Source organism: Pristiophorus japonicus, chromosome 10, assembly GCF_044704955.1.
Source record: "Pristiophorus japonicus isolate sPriJap1 chromosome 10, sPriJap1.hap1, whole genome shotgun sequence".
NCBI classification, from domain to species: domain Eukaryota; kingdom Metazoa; phylum Chordata; class Chondrichthyes; family Pristiophoridae; genus Pristiophorus; species Pristiophorus japonicus.
Window position 1 is genome coordinate 156,159,198 of NC_091986.1, and position 22,084 is coordinate 156,181,281.

General features: G+C 43.2%; 1 protein-coding gene across 1 annotated transcript in view; it reads left to right on the forward strand.

Annotated features, from left to right (window-relative positions):
* The window catches only part of LOC139274835 (fibroblast growth factor 9), an 81,679-nt gene extending 59,999 nt beyond the window's left edge, over nt 1-21,680 (forward strand). The window contains exon 3 of the mRNA XM_070891538.1: nt 20,523-21,680. Coding sequence (XP_070747639.1) covers nt 20,523-20,768 — 246 coding nt within the window. The 3' untranslated portion in view covers nt 20,769-21,680. The remainder of the gene's footprint in view (nt 1-20,522) is intronic.
* The last annotated feature ends 404 nt before the right edge of the window (nt 21,681-22,084 follow it).

Here is a 22,084-nt window from a genome sequence, read left to right on the forward strand (position 1 = left end):
GGGTGTGTGCTGTGGAGTTCCGAGATGAACATCTCCCTGCCCTTTTTTGATAGCACTACGCGGTTACCCCACAACAGGCAGTCTGCCTGAATGGATAGCGAACAGGGATATGAGGGGCTTGTGATCGGTTTCCAGCTCAAATTTGAGGCCAAACAGGTACTGATGCATTTTCTTTACCCCGAACACACACGCTAATGCCTCTTTCTCAATCATGCTGTTGGCCCTCTTGGCCTTCGACAAGCTCCTGGAAGCAGAGGCGACAGGTTGCAACTTCCCCGCAACGTTAGCTTGTTGTAATACACACCCGACTCCGTATGATGACGCGTCACATGCTAGCACAAGTCTTTTACACGGGTCATACAATACAAGAAGCTTGTTGGAGCATAAAATGTTTCTGGCTTTCTCAAAAGCAATTACTTGGTTTTTTTCCCCATACCCAGTTCTCACCTTTGCGCATTAACACATGTAAGGACTCTAAAAGGGTGCTTAATCCTGGTAGGAAGTTATCAAAATAGTTGAGGAGTCCCAGGAACGACCGCAGATCCGTGACATTCTGTGGCCTGGGTGCATTCCTGATAGCCTCTGTCTTGGCGCCTGTGGGCCGAATGCCGTCCGCCGTGATCTTTCTTGCCAAAAACTCCACTTCTGTTGCTATGAAGATGCATTTCAACCTCTTCAGCCGCAGCTCTACATGATCCAGTCGCTGGAGGACCTCCTCCAGGTTTTGTAGGTGCTCGGCGGTGTCCTGACCTGTGACCAATATGTCGTCCTGAAAGACCACCGTGTGTGGCACCGACTTGTGTAGGCTCTCCATGTTTCTCTGGAAGATCGCTGCAGCCGACTGAATTCCAACCGGGCATCTGTTGTCGATGAACAGTCCCTTGTGCGTGTTGATGCAGGTGAGGCCCTTCGAAGACTCCTCCAGCTCCTGCATCATGTAGGCTGAAGTCAGGTTGAACTTGGTGAACATCTTGCCTCCTGCCAGCGTCGCAATTAGGTCGTCTGCCTTAGATAGCGGGTATTGGTCCTGTAGCGAGAAACGATTAATAGTTACTTTATAATCGCCGCAAATCCTGACTGTGCCATCACTTTTGAGTACTGGAACAATCGGGCTAGCCCACTCGCTGAATTCCACTGGGGAGATGATTGCCTCACGTTGCAGCCTGTCCAGCTCGATTTCCACTCTCTCCCTCATCATTGCGCCTTGTGGTGAATGGGTCGTGCCTTTGGGACCAAGTGGATCCGCACCTTCACCCTGGAAAAGTTTCCAATGCCTGGCTCAAAAAGGGAAGGAAATTTGTTAAGAACCTGGGTACATGAGGCCTCATCGACATGTGATAGCGCTCGGATTTCATCCCAGTTCGAGCGGATTTTGCCCAGCCAGCTCCTTCCAAGCAGTGTGGGGCCATCGCCCGGGACAATCCAGAGTGGCAGTTCATGCACCGTGCCCTCGTAGGTGACCTTGGCCATGGCACTACCCAGGACAGTGATAAGCTCTTTGGTGTATGTTCTCAGTTTCGTGTGGATGGGGCTCAGGGCTGGTCTGAGTGCCTTGTTGCACCACAGTCTCTCAAACATCTTTTTACTCATGATGGATTGGCTAGCGCCAGTGTCCAGTTCCATGGCTACGGGTAAGCCATTCAATTTTACGTTTAGCATTTTTGGTGGACATTTCGTCGAAAATGTGTGCACTCCGTGTACTGCAGCATCTGCCTCCTCTCTCTGAGGCTCGAAATTGTTTGGATCCACCATGGACCGATCTTCCTCTGCCACGTGGTGATTATCAGGTTTTGCAGAGCTTGCAGCTCGTTTGCAAGCTCGTTGGAGGTGCCCCATTGTTCCACAGCTCTTGCAAACATACCCTTAGAAGCGGCATGAATAGGCTGAATGGAGGCCTCCACAACACCAACAAGGTGTGAATTGCCTTGCATTCATCCTTTGTTGGGGACTCTGAGTCATCTGGGTCACCTGAGGCCTGCTGGCAGTTGCAGACTCGTGGATTCTGCCCTGTACATTTCTGCTCGCAAACACAGTTCCAGTTAATTTATGAACATTGCTAGTACTTGTGTGCTGAGAGATTTGTTTGGTCTTATCACTGGGGGACATAAATGCCTGTGCTATCGCAATGGCCATACTGAGGCTCGGTGTCTCTACAGTCAAAAGTTTTCGTAGGATGGTCTCGTGGCCAATGCCCAGTACAAAAAAGTCTCTGAGCATTTGCTCCAGGTAACCATCAAACTCACATTGTCCTGCAAGCCTATAAAAGGCCCACACTCGAGCAGTCCGGGGAGTCGGCGAGAGGCGGGATTTCAGGGAGCAGAGTCTGTGGAGACCGATAAAAGACCCACATTTGAGCAGTCCGGGAGTCGGCGAGAGGCGGGATTCCAGGGAGCAGAGTCTGTGGAGACCGATAAAAGACCCACATTTGAGCAGTCCGGGGAGTCGGCGAGAGGCGGGATTCCAGGGAGCAGAGTCTGTGGAGACCGATAAAAGGCCCACACTTGAGCAGTCCGGGGAGTCGGCGAGAGGCCAGCTGGTGCAGCTGCAGCAGGGAGAGAAGGCAAAAAAGAAGTAGAAAGAAATTGAAAGGCGACGTCACAGCCAAGGGGGTAAGTGATTGGCTGGTGATTAGTGAGTAGCGTTTCTTTTTTCTGTTCTTTATCAGTAAGTAACCTTTGTTGTTACCAATTTAAGTGTATCTAAGCATTAAGTCATGGCAGGACAGCTTGGACACGTGTTATGCTCCTCCTGTACCATGTGGGAAGTCAGGGACGCTTCCGGTGTCCCTGACGACTACGTGTGCGGGAAGTGTATCCGCCTCCAGCTCCTGACGGACCACATTGCGGAACTGGAGCTGCGGGTGGATTCACTCTGTAGCATGCACGATGCTGAGAATGATGTGAATAGCACATTTAGTGAGTTGGTCTTACCGCAGGTAAAGTGTCCACAGCCAGATAGGGAATGGAAGACCAACAAGAAGAGCAGTGCAAGGAAGGTAGTGCAGGGACCCCCTACGGTCATCCCCCTGCAAAACAGATACACCGCTTTGAGTACTGTTGAGGGGGATGACTCATCAGGGGAGAGCAGCAGCAGCCAAGTTCATGGCACCGTGGCTGGCTCTGCTGCACAGGAGGGCAGGAAAAAGAGTGGGAGAGCGATAGTGATAGGGGATTCAATTCTAAGGGGAATAGATAGGCGTTTCTGCGCCACAACCAAGACTCCAGGATGGTATGTTGCCTCCCTGGTGCAAGGGTCAAGGATGTCTCGGAGCGGGTGCAGGACATTCTGAAAAGGGAGGGTGAACAGCCAGTTGTCGTGGTGCATATAGGTTCCAATGATATAGGTAAAAAATGGGATGAGGTCCTACGAGACGAATTTAGGGAGCTCAGAGTTAAATTAAAAAGTAGGACCTCAAAAGTAGTAATCTCAGGATTGCTACTGGTGCCACATGCTAGTCAGAGTAGGAATCGCAGGATAGCTCAAATGAATACGTGGCTTGAGCAGTGGTGCAGCAGGGAGGGATTCAAATTCCTGGGGCATTGGAACCGGTTCTGGGGGAGGTGGAACCAGTACAAACCGGACAGTCTGCACCTGGGCAGGACTGGAACCAATGTTCTAGGGGGAGTGTTTGCTAGTGCTGTTGGGGAGGAGTTAAACTAATATGGCAGGGGGATGGGAACCTACATAGGGAGACAGAGGGAGATGAAATGGAGTCAGAAGCAAAAGATAGAAAGGAGAATAGTAAAAGTGGAGGGCAGAGAAACCTAAGGCAAAAAGCAAAAAGGGCCACATTACAGAAAAATTCTAAAGGGGCAAAGTGTGTTAGAAAGACAAGCCTGAAGGCTCTGTGCCTCAATGCAAGGAGTATTTGGAATAAGGTGGACGAATTAACTGCGCAGACAGCAGTTCACGGGTATGATGTAATTGGCATCATGGTGACGAAGGCTGGGAACTCAACATCCAGGGGTATTCAGCATTTAGGAAGGATAGACAGAAAGGAAAAGGAGGCGGGGTGGCATTGCTGGTTAAAGAGAAAACTAATGCAATAGTAAGGAGGGACATTAGCCTGGATAATGTGGAATCGGTATGGGTGGATCTGCGGAATACCAAAGGGCAGAAAACACTAGTGGGATTGTGTACAGACCACCAAACAGTAGTAGTGAGGTTGGGGACAGCATCAAACAAGAAATAAGGGATGCATGCAATAAAGGTACAGCAGTTATCATGGGTGACTTTAATTTACATATTGATTGGGCTAACCAAACTGGTCGCAATGTGGTAGAGGAGGATTTCCTTAAGTGTATTAGGGATGGTTTTCTAGACCAATATGTCGAGGAACCAACTAGAGGGCTGGCCATCCTCGACTGGGTGTTGTGTAATGAGAAAGGACTAATTAGCAACCTTGTTGTGCGACGCCCCTTGGGGAAGAGTGAACATAATATGGTAGAATTCTTTATTAAGATGGAGAGTGACACAGTTAATTCGGAAACTACTCTCCTGAACTTAAGGAAAGATAACGTTGACGGTATGAGGCGTGAATTGGCTAGAATAGACTGGCAAAGGATACTTAAAGGGTTGACGGTGGATAAGCAATGGCAAACAATTAAAGTTCACATGGATGAACTTCAGCAATTGTACATCTCTGTCTGGAGTAAAAATAAAACAGGGAAGGTGGCTCAACCATGGCTAACAAGGGAAATTAAGGATAGCGTTAAATCCAAGGAAGGGGCATATAAATTGGTCAGAAAAAGCAGCAAACCTGAGGACTGGGAAAAATTTTAAATTCAGCAGAGGAGGACAAAGGGTTTAATTAAGAGGGGGAAAATAGAGTATGAGAAGAAGCTTGCCGGGAATATAAAAACTGACTGCAAAAGCTTCTATAGATATGTGAAGAGAAAAAGATTAGTGAAGACAAACGTAGGTCCCTTGCAGTCGGATTCAGGTGAATTTATAATGGGGAATAAAGAAATGGCAGACCAATTGAACAAATACTTTGGTTCTGTCTTCACGAAGGAAGACACAATTAACCTTCTGAAAGTACTAGGGGAACGAGGGTCTAGTGAGAAGGAGGAACTGAAGGATATCCTTATTAGGCGGGAAATTGTTTAAGGGAAATTGATGGGATTGAAGGCCGATAAATCCCCGGGGCCTGATGGTCTGTATCCCAGAGTACTTAAGAAAGTGGTCCTAGAAATAGTGGATGCATTGGTGATCATTTTCCAACAGTCTTTCAACTCTGGATCAGTCCCTATGGACTGGAGGGTAGCTAATGTAAGACCACTTTTTAAAAAAGGAGGGAGAGAGAAAACGGGTAATTATAAATCAGTTAGCCTGATATCAGTAGTGGGGAAAATGTTGGAATCAATCATTAATGATCAAATATCATTTGGAAAGCAGTGACAGGATCAGACCAAGTCAGCATGGATTTATGAAAGGAAAATCATGCTTGACGAATTTTCTGGAATTTTTTGAGGATGCAACTAGCAGAGTGGACAAGGGAGAACCAGTGGATGTGGTGTATTTGGACTTTCAAAAGGCTTTTGACAAGGTCCCGCAAAAGAGATTGGTGTGCAAAATCAAAGCACATGGTATTGGGGGTAATGTACTGATGTGGATAGAGAACTGGTTAGCAGACAAGAAGCAGAGAGTCGGGATAAATGTGTCCTTTTCAGAATGGCAGGCAGTGACTAGTGGAGTGCCGCAGGGCTCAGTGCTGGGACCTCAGCTATTTACAATATACATCAATGATTTGGATGAAGGAATTGAGTGTAATATCTCCAAGCCCTTCCAGTCTTGTGTCTGTGATTGATTCACAATATCTGTGGATGTAGATGTGCGACAGACTGTTGAATACATTGTTATGCAATAGTTTCTCATTTGTAACATGTATTTACCTGTGCAGACTGGCGCTACCCAATTGCTTCACTCAGAACTATCTCATTCATAGCATAGTTTATAATTGGTTATGGGAAGATAGTTTACATTTCTATTTGCAGTGATTCTTTGAGTATTGCAAGACTATAAATATATTTCAAGATTACCAGATTGGGAAGAAACTGAAGTGAGATGCTTCCCTCTTACTTTATGTCGATATGATCTTGAATGGTCAAAGCTTTTCATTGCCAGTGATAGTTTTGCTGCTCCCTCTTCTCAGTTAGAGTAAGCAAATGACATGAGGAAAAACTTTCTTACACAACGAGTGGTTAAGATTTGGAATGCACTGCCCTGAGTAGAGTGGTGGAAACAAATTCAATAGTAACCTACAAATGGGAATTTGATAAATACTTGAAGGCTAAAAAATTGCAGGGATATGGGGAGAGAGCAGGGGAGTGGGACTGACTTTAAAAAAATTTGTTAATGGGATGTGAAATGTCGCTGGTAGGGCCAGCAGTTTTTGCCCATCCCTAATTGCCCTTGAGAAGATAGTGGTGAGTCGCCTTCTTGAACCGCTGCAGTCTGTGTGGTGAAGGTACTCCCACAATGCTGTTACGGAGGGAGTTCCAGGATTTTAACTCAGCGAAGATGGAGGAATGGTGATATACTTCTAAGTCAGCATGATGTGTAACTTGGAGGGGAACTTGCAGGTGATGGTGTTCCCATGCGCCTGCTGCCCTTGTCCTTCTAGGTGGTAGAGGCCGCGGGTTTGAGAGATGCTGCCTAAGAAGCCTTGGCGAGTTGCTGCAGTGCATCTTGTAGAAACATAGAAACACAGAAAGCAGGTGCAGGAGTAGGCCATTCAGCCCTTCGAGTCTGCACCACCATTCAATATGATCATAGCTGATCATGCAACTTCAGTACCCCATTCCTGCTTTCTCTCCATACCCCTTGCTCCCTTTAGTGTAAGGGCCACATATAACTCTCTTTTGAATATATCTAACGCACTGGCCTCAACAACTTTCTGTGGCAGAGAATTCTACAGGTTCACAATTCTCTGAGTGAAGAAGTTTCTCCTCATCTCGGTCCTAAATGGCTTATCCCTTATTCTTAGACTTTGACCCCTGGTTCTGGACTTCCCCAACATCGGGAACATTCTTCCTGCATCTAACCTGTCCAATCCCGTCAGAATTTTGTATGTTTCTATGAGATCCCCTCTCATCCTTCTAAACTCCAGTGAATATAAGCCTAATCGATCCAGTCTTTCTTCATATGTCAGTCCTGCCGTCCCTGGAATCAGTCTGGTGAACCTTCGCTGCACTCCCTCAACAGCAAGAATGTCCTTCACCAGATTAGGAGATCAAAACTGCACACAATACTCAAGGTGTGGTCTTACCAAGGCACTGTACAACTGCAATAAGACCTCCATGCTCCTATACTCAAATCTCCTCACTATGAAGGCCAGCATGCCATTTGCTTTCTTTACTGCCTGCTGCACCTGCATGCCTACCTTCAATGACTGATGTACCATGACACCCAGGTCTCACTGCACCTCCCCTTTTACTAATCTGTCACCATTCAGATAATAATCTGCCTTCCTGTTTTTACCACCAAAGTGGATAACTTCACACTTATCCACATTATACTGCACCTGCCATGCCTTTGCCCATTCACCTAACCTGTCCAAGTCCCCTTGCAGCCTCCTAGCATCCTCCTAGCATGCTACACACTGCATCCACCGTGTGCTGGTAGTGGAGGGAGTGAATGTTTATGGTGGTGGATGGGGTGCCAATCAAGCGGGCTGCTTTGTCCTGGATGGTGTTGAGCTTCTTGACTGTTGCTGGAGCTGCACTCATCCAGGCAAGTGGAGAGTATTCCACCACACTCCTGACTTGTGCCTTGTCGATTGTGAAAAGGCTTCGGGAAGTCAGGAGGTGAGACACTCAACGCAGAATATTCAACATCTGACCTGCTCTTGTAGCCACAGTATTTATGTGGTTGGTCCAGTTATGTTTATGGTCAATGGTGATCCCCAGGATATTGATGGTGGAGGATTCATCGATGGTAATGCTGTTGAATGTCAAGGGTTGGAGGTTATTCTCTTGCTTGTTGGATATAGTCATTGCCTGGCACTTTTGTGGCGCGAATGTTACTTGCCACTTATCAGCCCAAGGCTGAATGTTGTCCAGGCCTTGCTACATGCAGACACGGACTGCTTCATTATCTGAGAAGTTGCAAGTAACACTGATCAGCGAATATCTTCACTTCTGACTTTATGATGGAGGGAAGGTCGTTGATGAAGCGGCTGAAGATGTTGGGCCTAGGACACTGCCCTGAGGAACTCCTGCAGCGATGTCCTGGGGCTGTGATGATTGACCTCCAACCACCACAACCATCTTCCTTTGTGTTAGGTATGACTCCAACTAGAGGAGAGTTTCCCCCCCTGATTCCCATTTACTTCAATTGTAGTGGGGCTCCTTGATGCCACTTTTGATCAAATGCTGCCTTGATGTCAAGGGCAGTCACTCTCACCTCACCTCTGGAATTCTACTCTTTTGTCCATGTTTGGACCAAGGCTGTAATGAGGTCTGGAGCTGAGTGGTCCTGGCGGAACCCAAACTGGACATCTTTGAGCAGTTTATTGGTGAGTAAGTGCGGCTTGATAGCACTATTGACGAGATCTTCCATCACTTTGCAGATGATTAAGAGTAGACTGATGGGGCAGTATTTGGACGGATTGGATTCGTCCTGCTTTTTGTGGACAGGTCATACCTGGGCAGTTTTCCATATGGTTGGATAGATGCCAGTCTTGTAGCTGCACTGGAACAGCTTGGCTAGAGGCACGCTAGCTCTGGAGCACATGTCTTCAGCACGACAGCCAGGATGTTGTTGGGGCCCATCGCTTTTGCTGTATCCAGTGCACTTAGCCATTTCTTGATATCACGTGGAGTGAATTAAACTAGCTGAAGACTGGCTTCTATGATGTTGGGGACCTCAGGAGGAGGCCGATATGAATCATCCACTCAGCACTTCTGGCTGAAGATGATTGCAAACGCTACAGCCTTGTCTTTTGCACTCACGTGCTGTGGATTGAGGATGGGGATATTCATTGAGCCTCCTCCTCCTGTTAGTTGTTTAATGGTCCACCACCATTCACGACTGGATGTGGCAGGACCACAGAGCTTTAATCTGATCCGTTGGTTGTGGGATCTCTTAGCCCTGTCCATAGCATGATGCTTCTGCTGTTTAACATGCATGTAGTCCTGTATTGCAGCTTCCCCAGGTTGGCACCTCATTTTTCGGCACGCCTGGTGCTGCTCCTGGCATGCTCTTTATTGAATCAGGGTTGGTCCTGTGGCTTGATGGTAATGGCAGATTGAGGGATCTGCTGGGCTATGAGGTTACAGACTGTGATGGAATACAATGCTGCTGCTGCTGATGACCTACAGCACCTCATGGATGCCCAGTTTTGTGCTGCTAAATCTATTCTAAATCTATCCCATTTATCGCAGTGGTAGTGCCACACAACACAATGGATGGTGTTCTCATTGTGAAGACGGGACTTCATCTCCACAATGACTGTGCAGTGGTCATTGCTACCAATGCTGTCTTGGACAGATGCATCTGCGACAGGTAGATTAGTGAGGACGAGGTCAAGTAGGTTTTTCCCTTGTGTTGATTCTCTCACCACCAGCTGCAGGCCCAGTCTGGCAGCTATGTCCTTCAGGACTCGGCCAGCTTGCTCAGTCTTGGTGATGGACATTGAAGTCCCCCACCCAGAATAAATTTTGTGCCCTTCCTACTCTTGGTGCTTCTTCCAAGTGGTGTTCAACATGGAGGAGTACTGATTCATCAGCTGAGGGAGGGCGGTAGGTGATAATGAGCTGGAGGTTTCCTTGCCCATGCTTGACCTGAAGCCATGAGACTTCATAGGGTTCTATGTCAATGTTGAGGACTCCCAGGGCCACGCCTATCCGACTGTATACCACTGTGTCACCATCTCATGGTAGGAATATCTTGCTAGTGGGACAGAACATACCCAGAGATGATGAAGGAGGAGTCTGGGGCACTGGCTGAAAGGTATGATTCTGTGAATATGACTATGTCAGATTGTTGCTTGACTAGTCTGTGGGACAGTTCTCACAATTTTGGCACAAGTCCCCATATGTTAGCGAGGAGGACTTTTCAGGGTCCACTGAGTGTGCCGTTGTCGTGTCCGTAGTCAGTGCTGAGTTCGATGCTTCGTGGTTCGTCCTTTTTTTTCTTATTATTGTTTCCCATAGCGGCTTTTTACAACTGAGTGGCTTGCTAGGCCAGAATAAATTCTGTGCCCTTCCTACCCTTGGTGCTTCTTCCAAGTGGTGGTCAGAGTTAAGAGTCAACCACATTGCTGTTGGTTTGGAGTCATGTAGAGGCTAGACCAGGTAAAGACGACAGATTTCCTTTCCTAAAGGACATTTGTGAACCAGATGGTTTTTACGACAATCCGATGGTCCCATACAAGAGATTAGTGTGCAAAATTAAAGCACATGGTATTGGGGGTAATATACTGACGTGGATAGAGAACTGGTTGGCAGACAGGAAGCAGAGAGTCGGGATAAACGGGTCCTTTTCAGAATGGCAGACAGACAGGAAGCAGAGAGTCGGGATAAACGGGTCCTTTTCAGAATGGCAGACAGTGGCTAGTGGAGTGCCGCACTGCTCAGGGCTGGGACCCCAGCCATTTACAATATACATTAATGATTTAGATGAAGGAATTGAGTGTAATATCTCCAAATTTGCAGATGACACTAAGCTGGGTGGTGGTGTGAGCTGTGAGGAGGATGCTAAGAGGCTGCAGGGTGACTTGGACAGGTTAGATGAGTGGGCAAATACATGGCAGATGCAGTATAATGTGGATAAATGTGAGGTTATCCACTTTGGTGGCAAAAACACAAAGGCAGAATATTATCTGAATGGTGGCAGATTAGGAAAAGGGGAGGTGCAACGAGACCTGGGTGCCATGGTACATCAGTCATTGAAAGTTGGCATGCAGGTACAGCAGGTGGTGAAGAAGGCAAATGGTATGTTGGCCTTCATAGCTAGGGGATTTGAGTATAGGAGCATGGAGGTCTTACTGCAGTTGTACAGGGCCTTAGTGAGGCCTCACCTGGAATATTGTGTTCAGTTTTGGTCTCCTAATCTGAGGAAGGACGTTCTTGCTATTGAGGGAGTGCAGCGAAGGTTCACCAGACTGATTCCCGGGATGGCAGGACTGACATATGAGCAGAGACTGGATCGACTGGGCCTGTATTCACTGGAGTTTAGAAGGATGAGAGGGGATCTCATAGAAACATATAAAATTCTGACGGGACTGGACAGGTTAGATGCAGGAAGAATGTACCTGGTGTTGCGGAAGTCCAGAACCAGGGACACAGTCTAAGGATAAGGGGTAAGCCATTTAAGATTGAGATGAGGAGAAACCTCTTAATTCAGAGAGTTGTTAACCTGTGGAATTCCTTATCGCAGAGAGTTGTTGATGCCAGTTCATTGGATATATTCAAGAGAGAGTTAGATATGGCCCTTATGGCTAAAGGGATCAAGGGTCAGGGAGAGAAAGCAGAAAAGGGGTACTGAGGTGAATGATCAGCCATGATCTTATTAAATGGTGGTGCAGGCTCAAACAGCCTACTCCTGCACCTATTTGTTATGTTTCATGGTCACCATTATTGATGCTAGCTTTTTAATTCCAGATTTATTTAATTAACTGCATTTAAATTCCCCAGAGGTGGGATTTGAACTTACATTCCTGGATGAATAGTCCAGACTTTTGGATTACTAGTCCAGTAACATAACCACTATGCTACCGTTCCCAATTGATTCTTTGTTGCTGCAGACTCGATAGGCTGAATGGCTTCCTTCTGTGCTGTACTATTCTATGCTTCTATGATGACTGCTATCCCAGCCTCCATAGAGCAAATGGAAGACTTCTGTTTGCACTGCGAGTGGGAAACAGAACAGTGTTAAAACCTAGCAGCAGCTTTGATGAGTAGGATGGTGAACAGTGGCTGACAAATGGAGCAACAGATTGAGAAAAACGTTTGTACATCCATTGAGTGAGTGATCCAAGTTCTCATTATACCTGCAGATAAGGGCATCTGCTAATGTTGTCTTTTGATTAATAGAAGACTGGGCTTTATTTTTATTTAGCTACCCATGCATCTTTTGTCATGTATGCTTATTATATTTCTCATAAGCAGACAAAATACAATCAATTTCTCCCAAAATATTTAGATGTTGTCACCCCAATGTTTGTTTGAGGGACCCCGAGAAGCCCAGTGGACCTGTATAATATCATATCATTCCCTGAAGTAATCTCTATTGTTGGAGCTGGGTTAGCGGCTTTTGTTCATGTGCACTTCCAGGACATAGTTACTTTCTCTATGGATCAGTACACGTGTTTTTAAATAGGGTTTATTTTACGGGAACGATTGGTGAAGACAGTGGTTTGGTCGCCTCAGGGGTGTTGCTATTTAGAGGCTTCTACTGTGAAATGCTGCATCTAATCTGTGTGCATTACTGTACTGCATGATCCGTTCAACCATATCACATCCTGAAACCTCACTAAGTAAATGCCACCTTCTGGATTCTTAAACACATTACACCAAAAGCACAAATTACAAATGAGATAAAATTGGTCCCTGCTCCTGTTTGCTATCCAGGGTCTTTCATAAGAGAATAATAACATTAACAATAATAAAAAGTCAAATAGATTTCCAATACTGATAGTGCTATTAATGTAGAATGCCACCAATTGACATGTTTCCGATTGAATGCACACCACTACCTTTTATGGCAATACAGTTGGAGTAGCACATAAATAAATACAAGTAAATTGCTTTTTGAAATGTTTCTGTTTAATATAATGACATTCAAAATGCAACTTTGACATGAATTGCATTTTGGAAATAGCACACATCACTGTTATTGCAGCTTAAATACACAAACACACAAATAATTAGCCAACGATGTCATTTTAGAACAGCAGACTATTTTTAAACAAAGAAAACATTTAAAATAATGAAATAAATAAATCCTGTAGAAGTGTTTCTTCGTGCTGACTGATATTTTAGTGAGTACATCCACTGTGGTGTTGAGCCATATAGACCCAGGTTTGGTCCCTCTTTCCTGTTACCTGATCCAAGCTACAATAGCATTTTGGTGCTGAAATTAACATTGGGATGTGGAATCAAATCAACTGGAGTTGCTGATTGTTGTTCAGTTTACTCCTACTAGAAAGTATGTGTGACTGAATGTTAATGGAGCACTAAGTTTGGGTTTGATTGTGATATTTTAATGGTTGAATAGCACAAAATAGACAGAACCTGCAGAGTGTCGAAGGGCCGAATGGCCTACTCCTGTACCTATTTTCTAAAACAAAGAATACTGTAAACCTTTTGACATAATTGACAGTATGGAGTGTTAAAATCTATCTCGCTACTTTGTCCAGGTATCAGGTTGTGAATTAACTTCTCCGCAGGAAAGCACCACAGAAACTAATTAGGTGACCTTTTACTGTCTGATATCCTGCAGTTTCCCACTTTAGTGATTGTATTTTAGTTATAATAAGGCAATTAAAACACGCATTTCATTTTTCCATTTTCATTTTTGTGTGTTTTGTTTCCACTAATAAGCATCAAGGCACGCTTGTACATAACAGAATAAAATCTTTCACACCAGCAGATTGTGTTTCCATAAAAACTGATGTATATTTCCAGTGAGAATTTCTTCCATGCCACTTGTCATGTGATTCTGTCCCCTGCAGAGAGTACAGAAACTTCATTTAAATTAGTCTCATGTTTCCTGTAGAGCTACAAGCAAGCACACAGCACTTGACCTCTGTTTTACAATTGAAGTAAAAAAAAAATCAGTTAATCAGGAACAATCCTCTCCGGGGAAATGCTGGGATAGCAAAGAATGAATGAATAAATTGACCAAAAGCTACCTACACATTTTATAACCTGACTGGGCTAAATGGATTTTTCTCTTCTGTTAAGAAAAAAAGAGGTGTATCTTTGAGTGTTACTTGGTTATGTGCTGATTTGGATTAATATTCATGCTGCTACGGTGTTTATATAGAAGCATTTCACATCATTTTTAAAATGTTTTGATAGATAAATACATACATAGAGGAAGCTCATCTTATCTCACCCATCCACAAAACCCATACATGGAACCAAGATATGAAGATCTAGATGGTATCTGGCGCCTCTCAAACTGTACACCTAGAGTGAGTCGTTAGAGCATGCAACTGTTTCCCAAATGATTCCAGGGTTTTCACCTCTATTATTCAATCTGGAGGTCCATTTGTGAGGAATAACTCCTTGAAATGAAGTTGCCTTATTCTAATTTGAACCTTCATTCCCTTGATTTACTCTCACGGTTTAATTTAAAGTAGTGTTTGGATTTATCTTTTCTATATCATTTTCTATACCTCTGTAAGTGATCTCATTTCAAAGTTGAAAATCCCGAGTTTCTTCAGTCCATTATACCTCAATCCTCTGATGATAGGGCTAGTTTTGTGGTTTCCAAATGATCTTTGTAATTTAGGTTCAACAAAACACTGGCTGCCTTGTTGAACTTGTTTTGTAGTATTTACCCTATACTAAGTAGTGAACCTGTAAAAGTTAAATCTAAAACCAAATATACCAAAGTAGAACTAGGGGATCAAGGTGAGGCCCTATAATGAGTATTTTTAGTATATTCTGAAAAATACATGCCATGTAAAATGTTTTTGTCCAATTTTTCTCTCTTCGTTCCTTAAGGTAATGAATCACTCTAGGGGTACAGTTCCACAGGCGCCAGACACCATATAGATCTTCATATATAGGTACATCTAGCTGAAGCGACTATTCTAAATGTGTGAAACTAGATGTGAAGGTTGAATTTCCAGGCAGGGTTCTCCCGATTGTCCATCGTAACTTCGGCAGAAGAGCCAGCAATGCCTTGGAAAACTGGCAGAAATGTGATTTACATGGTTTGGCTGGATTCCCATGATGGATGAATCTGGAGAACCTTCCTAGGAATTGCCCCCTCTCCCTACTTGGTGTCAGCGGGCTATGGAGCCACACGGTGAACATTGCACTGACGCAAGATCCCGTCCTTGTCCAACTTTCATTAATGTGCAATTTGTTGGAGTGTGAACCCTAGCCACTTTTCCCCCTTCCCAACCAATGGGCATCTATGGCCAAACTGAGGTACTCTTATTTATCCTTGGCTGAGACCAACCAACTCAGCACAGACTGGGGATTGAATCTTGGTTGTACACTGGGCATTGAATTTACCAGCTAAATCGAAGATTTTGTTTCACAAATTCCTAAATGCAGCAATTGGTGTCTTGATCAGTGATGCTATTTTCCACTATATCTGTAGGTTGGAAGTGGAAACATGTAATTCTAATACTGAGCGGCAATTTCCAGCACTCCCTGCTGCTGTTTGCTTTTCGGTAATAATGAGGAATGCTGGGAGCTGAGACTCAGCAATGGATTGTCATGTGAACTGCAGAAACATGGCAAAGATGTCATTCCCAACCAAGAGGCTCATCACGAAGTAATCAGTTTGCAAAAAGTATTAGGAGGAGAAATTCAGGTTGTTTGCACCTCCCGTTAGCACCGCCGGGGTGCGCTAATGGGGCACAAACGTCTTTTCGCCTGGGCGCAGCACTGCTAACGACTCCCGCTAAATTCCACGGGGGTTTAGAGGTGGTGGTAATTGGTGGCGCCCCGTTCCGCTGCGCCGGTGATGATGTTATCACTGTGCGCAGCGACCCGTTTTCGCCCCAGAGCAAAAATTCGGGAGTGCCCCCTGAACATGCACAGGGCGATGTCAGCGACAGCTTCATGGGACGAGTGCCGGGCTGCAGTTATAGGGGAGGTGGCACTCGCAAAAAAAATGGATGATTTACCGGTCGCGGCCCGTTGCAACTCCACTTGAGTGCCGGGCTGATGCCATGGCACCCTGCTCCCTGGTGGTCCAGGTAGGCACCCGCAGAGTCAGTAGCTTTGGCCCTCCCCTTTAATGAAAGGGAGGGCGCCTTCTACGTGGTAACGCTGCGCCCCTCTCTTGCTTCCGCTCCGCTCACACCACACAGAGCAAGTGGAGCGCATTATTTTGAGCTCCACTTGCTCTCGTGGGCGATAACCCCAGTATTGTGAGCGGGGCGAGACTTCCGTGCTTGGTGCAGGAAGTCCTGCCTCGCCGCCAAATGGGGCGCTATGCAATTTCCTCCCTTAATGTCTTTTATTTCTCTTTAACAAAGCACATGTATATAGCTATATATATTTTTTAAGATAACTGAAGATGAGACTATTGGAAACCTTATTCAGGAGTCGTTTGTTCAAACAAATAGGACAGCAGTAAAATATGTTCTGATCCCTATTAATTTCTATATAATAAATCAAAAATTATATATTGATATTTTTATTGTTTAAAAGGCTGAATAGAGCCATGGCATCTTGGTGCAATCCCATATCTCTTCTGTTGTTTGAGATTTCCTGCACACTGTGTAAAATCTCAGTCCAGATCTCATTCAAAATCAAACACTAATTGGAACCCATAACTAACAATTCCTTACTGTCAATAAATAAATTAATAAAACCACTTTTACATTGTCAAATGCTCCCAAGTTGCAGCTGTAAAACGGACATCCATGTGCTCCATGCTCCAATGTTCCTTATTTACCGCTCTTGTTACTAGCCCCCAAGAATCTGATGTCCCATGATTTCATTGCTGAAAGTTGGGAAATGGGGCTTTGCACTTTTAGATTTAATGGCAGCTTGTGAGATCTTGGAAAATGTGGGTCTCAGGTGCTGACAAGTCTTGGAGGTCAGGTTATTAATATTACATTGTGCCATCCACTATGAGAGTGCTTGCCAATAACATTATCTTCTCAGTATAAAACCGCCTTTGGTAATCCATAATCTAAAGCTGGTGTTTGAATATATCATATGATCAAAGTGGTAAATACAGGAGCTCAATATATTAAAGCAGGGGGCTAGTGTTCATTGGTTTAATCATCTACAGACAAAGTCTACCATTAATATATATATATTATTTTGGTAAAGCATCTATTTTCTTTCCCATATCTCCAGGTATTCCCAGTTCACACACCATACTTGATTGAGAAGATGGCCAGATTACCCGTTCCTAGTCTTCTGCCAGAGTCTCTCTGTATGTGGGTGCTAGGAGGTGTGTAAGAGCAACCAGGAATGACTCTTCTTCTGATATTCCTGCCATCCCAATGGGGAAATGCCTAGTCTCTACTCAAATGGTGGGACTGAGTAAGGTGGCATGACTCAAATCAGGAAATCATTGAATGAGGCAAATCCTGATCCTACCTCTCCATGACATAGCTCTCTGGAACTCCCAACATGCAGTCTCATTACATAGCCACATCGCAGAAACTCTTTTAAAAAACAATTAACAAGAATCATGATTAACTTCCACATTTTTGGGGGGTTTCTTTATTTATTTCTGTCAGTTTCTTCAATAGTTTTGTTTAAATTGGAATGTTGATGGCACTATGAGAGGAGGATTTGTCTTGAAGGAGATACTGAGCCCAATTACTGAACAAATTAAATCTCAGAGGTATCTCAGTTCGGAGCAATTGAGCACCTCACGATTGACCAACAATTTTTTTCATTGATCTATGTCTGTTCATTCAGCTCTTTGCTTTTTGGGCTCGGTAACTCCGATGCTGTTGTCAGCACTCCTCATTAAACAATTAAAAACAATTCAATACAAATAGATGTGAGATTTAAAAAAACATTGATTATAATTTTTATTTACTTGATTAATAAAAGCTTCCAGATACCAAGGCTCCATTTTTAAATGATAGAATATTGATAATACATGGAAATCTCCAAATGTTCTGAAAGTAATATGGATAATGATATTGAATTACAGCATGGTCTGCATCTGATTATTTACATGTTTCCATGTGTAATTTGTGTACATAGTTCAGTGACTTGGTGGTTTATGACCGGCAAGATTCCAATGTTGAGGATAACATGGCTCGGAAACATTTAACATCCCTAGAACAATTCATGCAATCTAAAAAGTTTCAACTTATAATATTGATATAATTTAGGAAATATATTTATGATATAAATAAATAAATAAAAACAACAATAATTTATGTACAAAATAACCTATTTATGATATGGGCCTACAGACCTCTTATCTGCGTGTTTATTATTTTAGCTATGATTCTAAACTAGGTACATCATTTATATGGCAATATATTAAATGAATAAATTAAAACCGATACACCTAGTATGCTCAAACATCATAGTCCAGATACTGCATTTTGTTACAGATACAAAAGAATCTCAAACTGCTGACTGTCTCTCAGCTGTAGCTTGAAACTGACAAGCACATTCTGATTTTCCAAGTTCCATGAGCGAATAATAATTAAACTTTGATTGAGCTGAGCCTGTGCTTATCTAATAATAACTAGACTTTGTGGCCTTCGAGGGACATAGATCTACCTTAGCAGCAAAATAATACATTGTGTGTTGCATGATAAAACAGATTATCATGTGACTTACCATGAGCAATGCCAAGAAGATCCATTAGTGTGTCTAGAAAGTCTTGCATATAACACCCACTTCCTGTAAATATCACATTCAAACCTTGTAACACTTTTCCAATCACAATTTGTGGGCAACATCCTTATTATTATAAAGCAGCAAACCCATATATATAATCTGGTGTCTAGCAATCATTAATTACAATTCAGATGCCACATTTCAAAATGTCAAAAGTAGTTTTAAAAAAGCCAGTTACACCCTAATGGTTTTCCGGACCTTGCTAAAATAATAAAAAAACTTTTTTTTTAATGACTGTTTTTACTTACTGTTTTGGTTGGGGCCGCTTACCAGGCCTCATCCACACCAACAAAACCTGAGTGGTGCTGGCTCAACTCAGAGCTGCCTAATTTACCTGAGGGGCCCTAAAACAGGCATTAGGCCTCTCATTAAAAGAATGACTTGCATTTATATAGCGCCTTTCAAGACAACTGGACGCCTCAAAGCGCTTTACAGACAACAAAGTACTTTTGGTAATGTAGGAAATGCTGCAGCCAATGTGCGCACAGCAAGCGACTACATACAGCAATGTGATGCTGATCAGATAATCTATTTTGTTATGTTGATTGAGGGATAAATATTGGCCAGGACACCGGGGATAACTCCCCTGCTCTTCTTCAAAATAGTGCCATGGGATCTTTTACGTCCACCTGAGAGGGCAGACGGGGCCTCGGTTTAACGTCTCATCTGAAAGATGGCACCTCTGACAGTGCAGCACTCCCTCAACACTGGAGTGTCAGCCTAGATTTATGTGCTACAAGTACCTGGAGTGGGATCTGAACCCACCACCTACTGAGCCACAGCTGACACTTAGTATAAGCAAGGGGCCTAAAGCCTGTTTTAAGCAGCCACCACGGATGCCTGAAAATCGTCTGAGGCCAATATTGCTTTGGACATTAGTGAGGTGCCCTTGGAATGCAGGGCTATGCCTGTGGTCATTTTTGCCCCTGTTTTCTGACTGTAAAATGGGTGCAATGATGACCAATTTCTACCGCAGAGAGTCTGACTCTCAGAATAAGAGTTTGAGTTACAAATTGCATCTTAGATCTGAGAAAGGCAGTTATGTGAGTTTAATAACTGAATAAAATGATGGGCACTGTTAAAGGATATATTTCCTTTTGATAATTGAACTTGAAATATAGTTCTTTTTTGTTCAGGTGTCCTTTGAGATAAAATGATTATAATTCCTTAATTAGCATAATTGGGAATAAGATTATTGGTATTATGATTCTATCATCAGCAATTTAAATGTTATACATTGCCTTGTCTTACGTTTTCACTGTGGCCATGCTACACAATTTAACAATTTGAAGTTTCATGTCCTCACTCAGCTTCAGCTTGACACTATTGCATAGGCTGCCCACACAACAGAGATAGACAGATATAGTAGGCTCACTATGGTATCTGTCACTGTACTTTATATGGATGGAAGCTTGAGCAGCTGGACTATACCATCAGTAAATAAATAAAAATAAAATAAGGCGTAGTGCTTCTTTAGCTTGCTTCTGTTGTCTGAAATTATTTGAATGTGCCAGTTTAGGAGAATATGTTTTAATGAAAAATGCTATTTGTTTCTTGCAAAAGAATACTTGATGGATTTGTTATATACATTATAGATTATGGGAGTCATTTTCAACAGTGCTAATCAAAGTTCCCGGCTGTGCAGCGCTCTAGGTGTCCCGCACAGCCGGTGAGCCGGCTTTTAAATTGATAAAACCGCGCCAGCCCCCCCCAGAATTACAGGGAACATTGGTGGTAACTTGACAGAACGGATTGCCCAGCCACTGTAGGACCCATCAGATTTTTATCCCATTTATTTCAATAAGATGAAAATCTGGCAGTTTCTATAACAAGCGAACAATCCACTTCACCAGGTCACTGTCCTGGGAAGATCATTCAAAAAACTAAGTTACCTGACACGTTAATCTATCCAGTTAATGGGCTCTGATTGTATGGTATGTTTGATGAAATAATTTTTACCCTCAGCTTTAAAAACTATGTTTTGATTCTACTATTTTGCAGGAGAAACTGACTGCAGAGTGTGTTTTCCGGGAGCAGTTTGAGGAAAACTGGTATAATACCTACTCATCGAATCTATATAAGCATGCGGACACTGGAAGACGGTACTTTGTCGCGTTAAACAAAGATGGAACCCCAAGGGAAGGGACTAGGACTAAAAGGCATCAAAAATTCACACATTTTTTACCTAGACCAGTGGACCCTGACAAAGTACCAGAATTATACAAGGATGTTTTAAGCCAAAGTTGATGAAGACAATCCTTAAGTTTGGACCACTGAAAAGCAACCACTATAATGGGTTCATGTGGTGGGTTCTAAACGATTAGCTGTGTCATCACATCAGCTCTACTGTTGCCAAACTTTGTCGCATGCATTGTGTATGGAGGCTTGGATGGGACACGCTGATTTTGTTCTGCACTTACAGTTTGTCCTCCCAGAGGTGAGCCTGTGCCCACTTGCTTGGTTGAAAAAAAATGTGTAAGAGGGAGGAATATAATGAAATGCCGAGGAGAAAGCTGGCCTGATGCATGCTCCAAGATGGGACACGCTTTAAATTTTTTTGATCAGTTCTATTTCGTTGTGTATCAGCATAGCTGCCATACTTTGATTCATCAAGATACTGGCTGGTGACATGCTCAAGCCCACACTGCATTAATAATGGCATGGAGGACGCAATCGTACTTAAAAAATGATTTAAAAAAAAAAGAAAAAAAGACAATTCATCTACCAGGTCAATGGTACTATCCCATAGGGCTTTAAGCAAAGACCTCTTAGTAGAAAAACAGAAAAGTTAAATTTATTTATAGAAATTCCAAAGGCAACATTATATTTATTTTATATATTTATTTATTATATAGAGTTTATTTTTAATGAAATATGTACAGGCCAGATAGGCATTTCAGAAGCTTTAGGCTTTGCAAGTGTAAAAATGCCAGTGGCCACTATGAACCTGTGGTAAGTTCATGTGAGTTAATGTAAAGGTGCATGGATATAAAAGGATTCCAGTAACCCCTCTGTTCTGAAAGTGACAATCTCTTTTGTGCCCAAATTATTGTAACATTATGAACACCACTCATTATATTGAGTATCACTCTTCTGACTGCTTGTTTCATGGCTTTCTCCCTCTCCTCCGCCCTTCCCCCCTCGTGGATTAAAGATAAAGTTGGGTCTTCAGATTTACTTTGTTTCTTTCATATCCAATTCTGTCAAACGCAGTTCCATGTTAAAACTGGGTATCTGGCTTATTCTGCATCTCAAAAATTAGACATCTTTAACCGTTGCTATTGTATAATTTATTACCAAAAGACTGCAGTTTTAAACGTTTTGGTAGTAAAATATCTGGGCCTGTATTCATGGTAAAGTGTTATCAGGACCAGTGTTCCTTTTAAGTATTACAGTTACCAAGAAATTGGGGAACTCTTAAAAAAATTGAGTAATGGACATTAAATTTAAAAAAAAATCCTGTTTCATAATAATTATTACAAAATAATTCTTAACATAGTTTTACTGAAAAATTTTTTCTTTTGGACTGAGAAATGTGTGACTTTTCCATAGCCTTAGAGGGA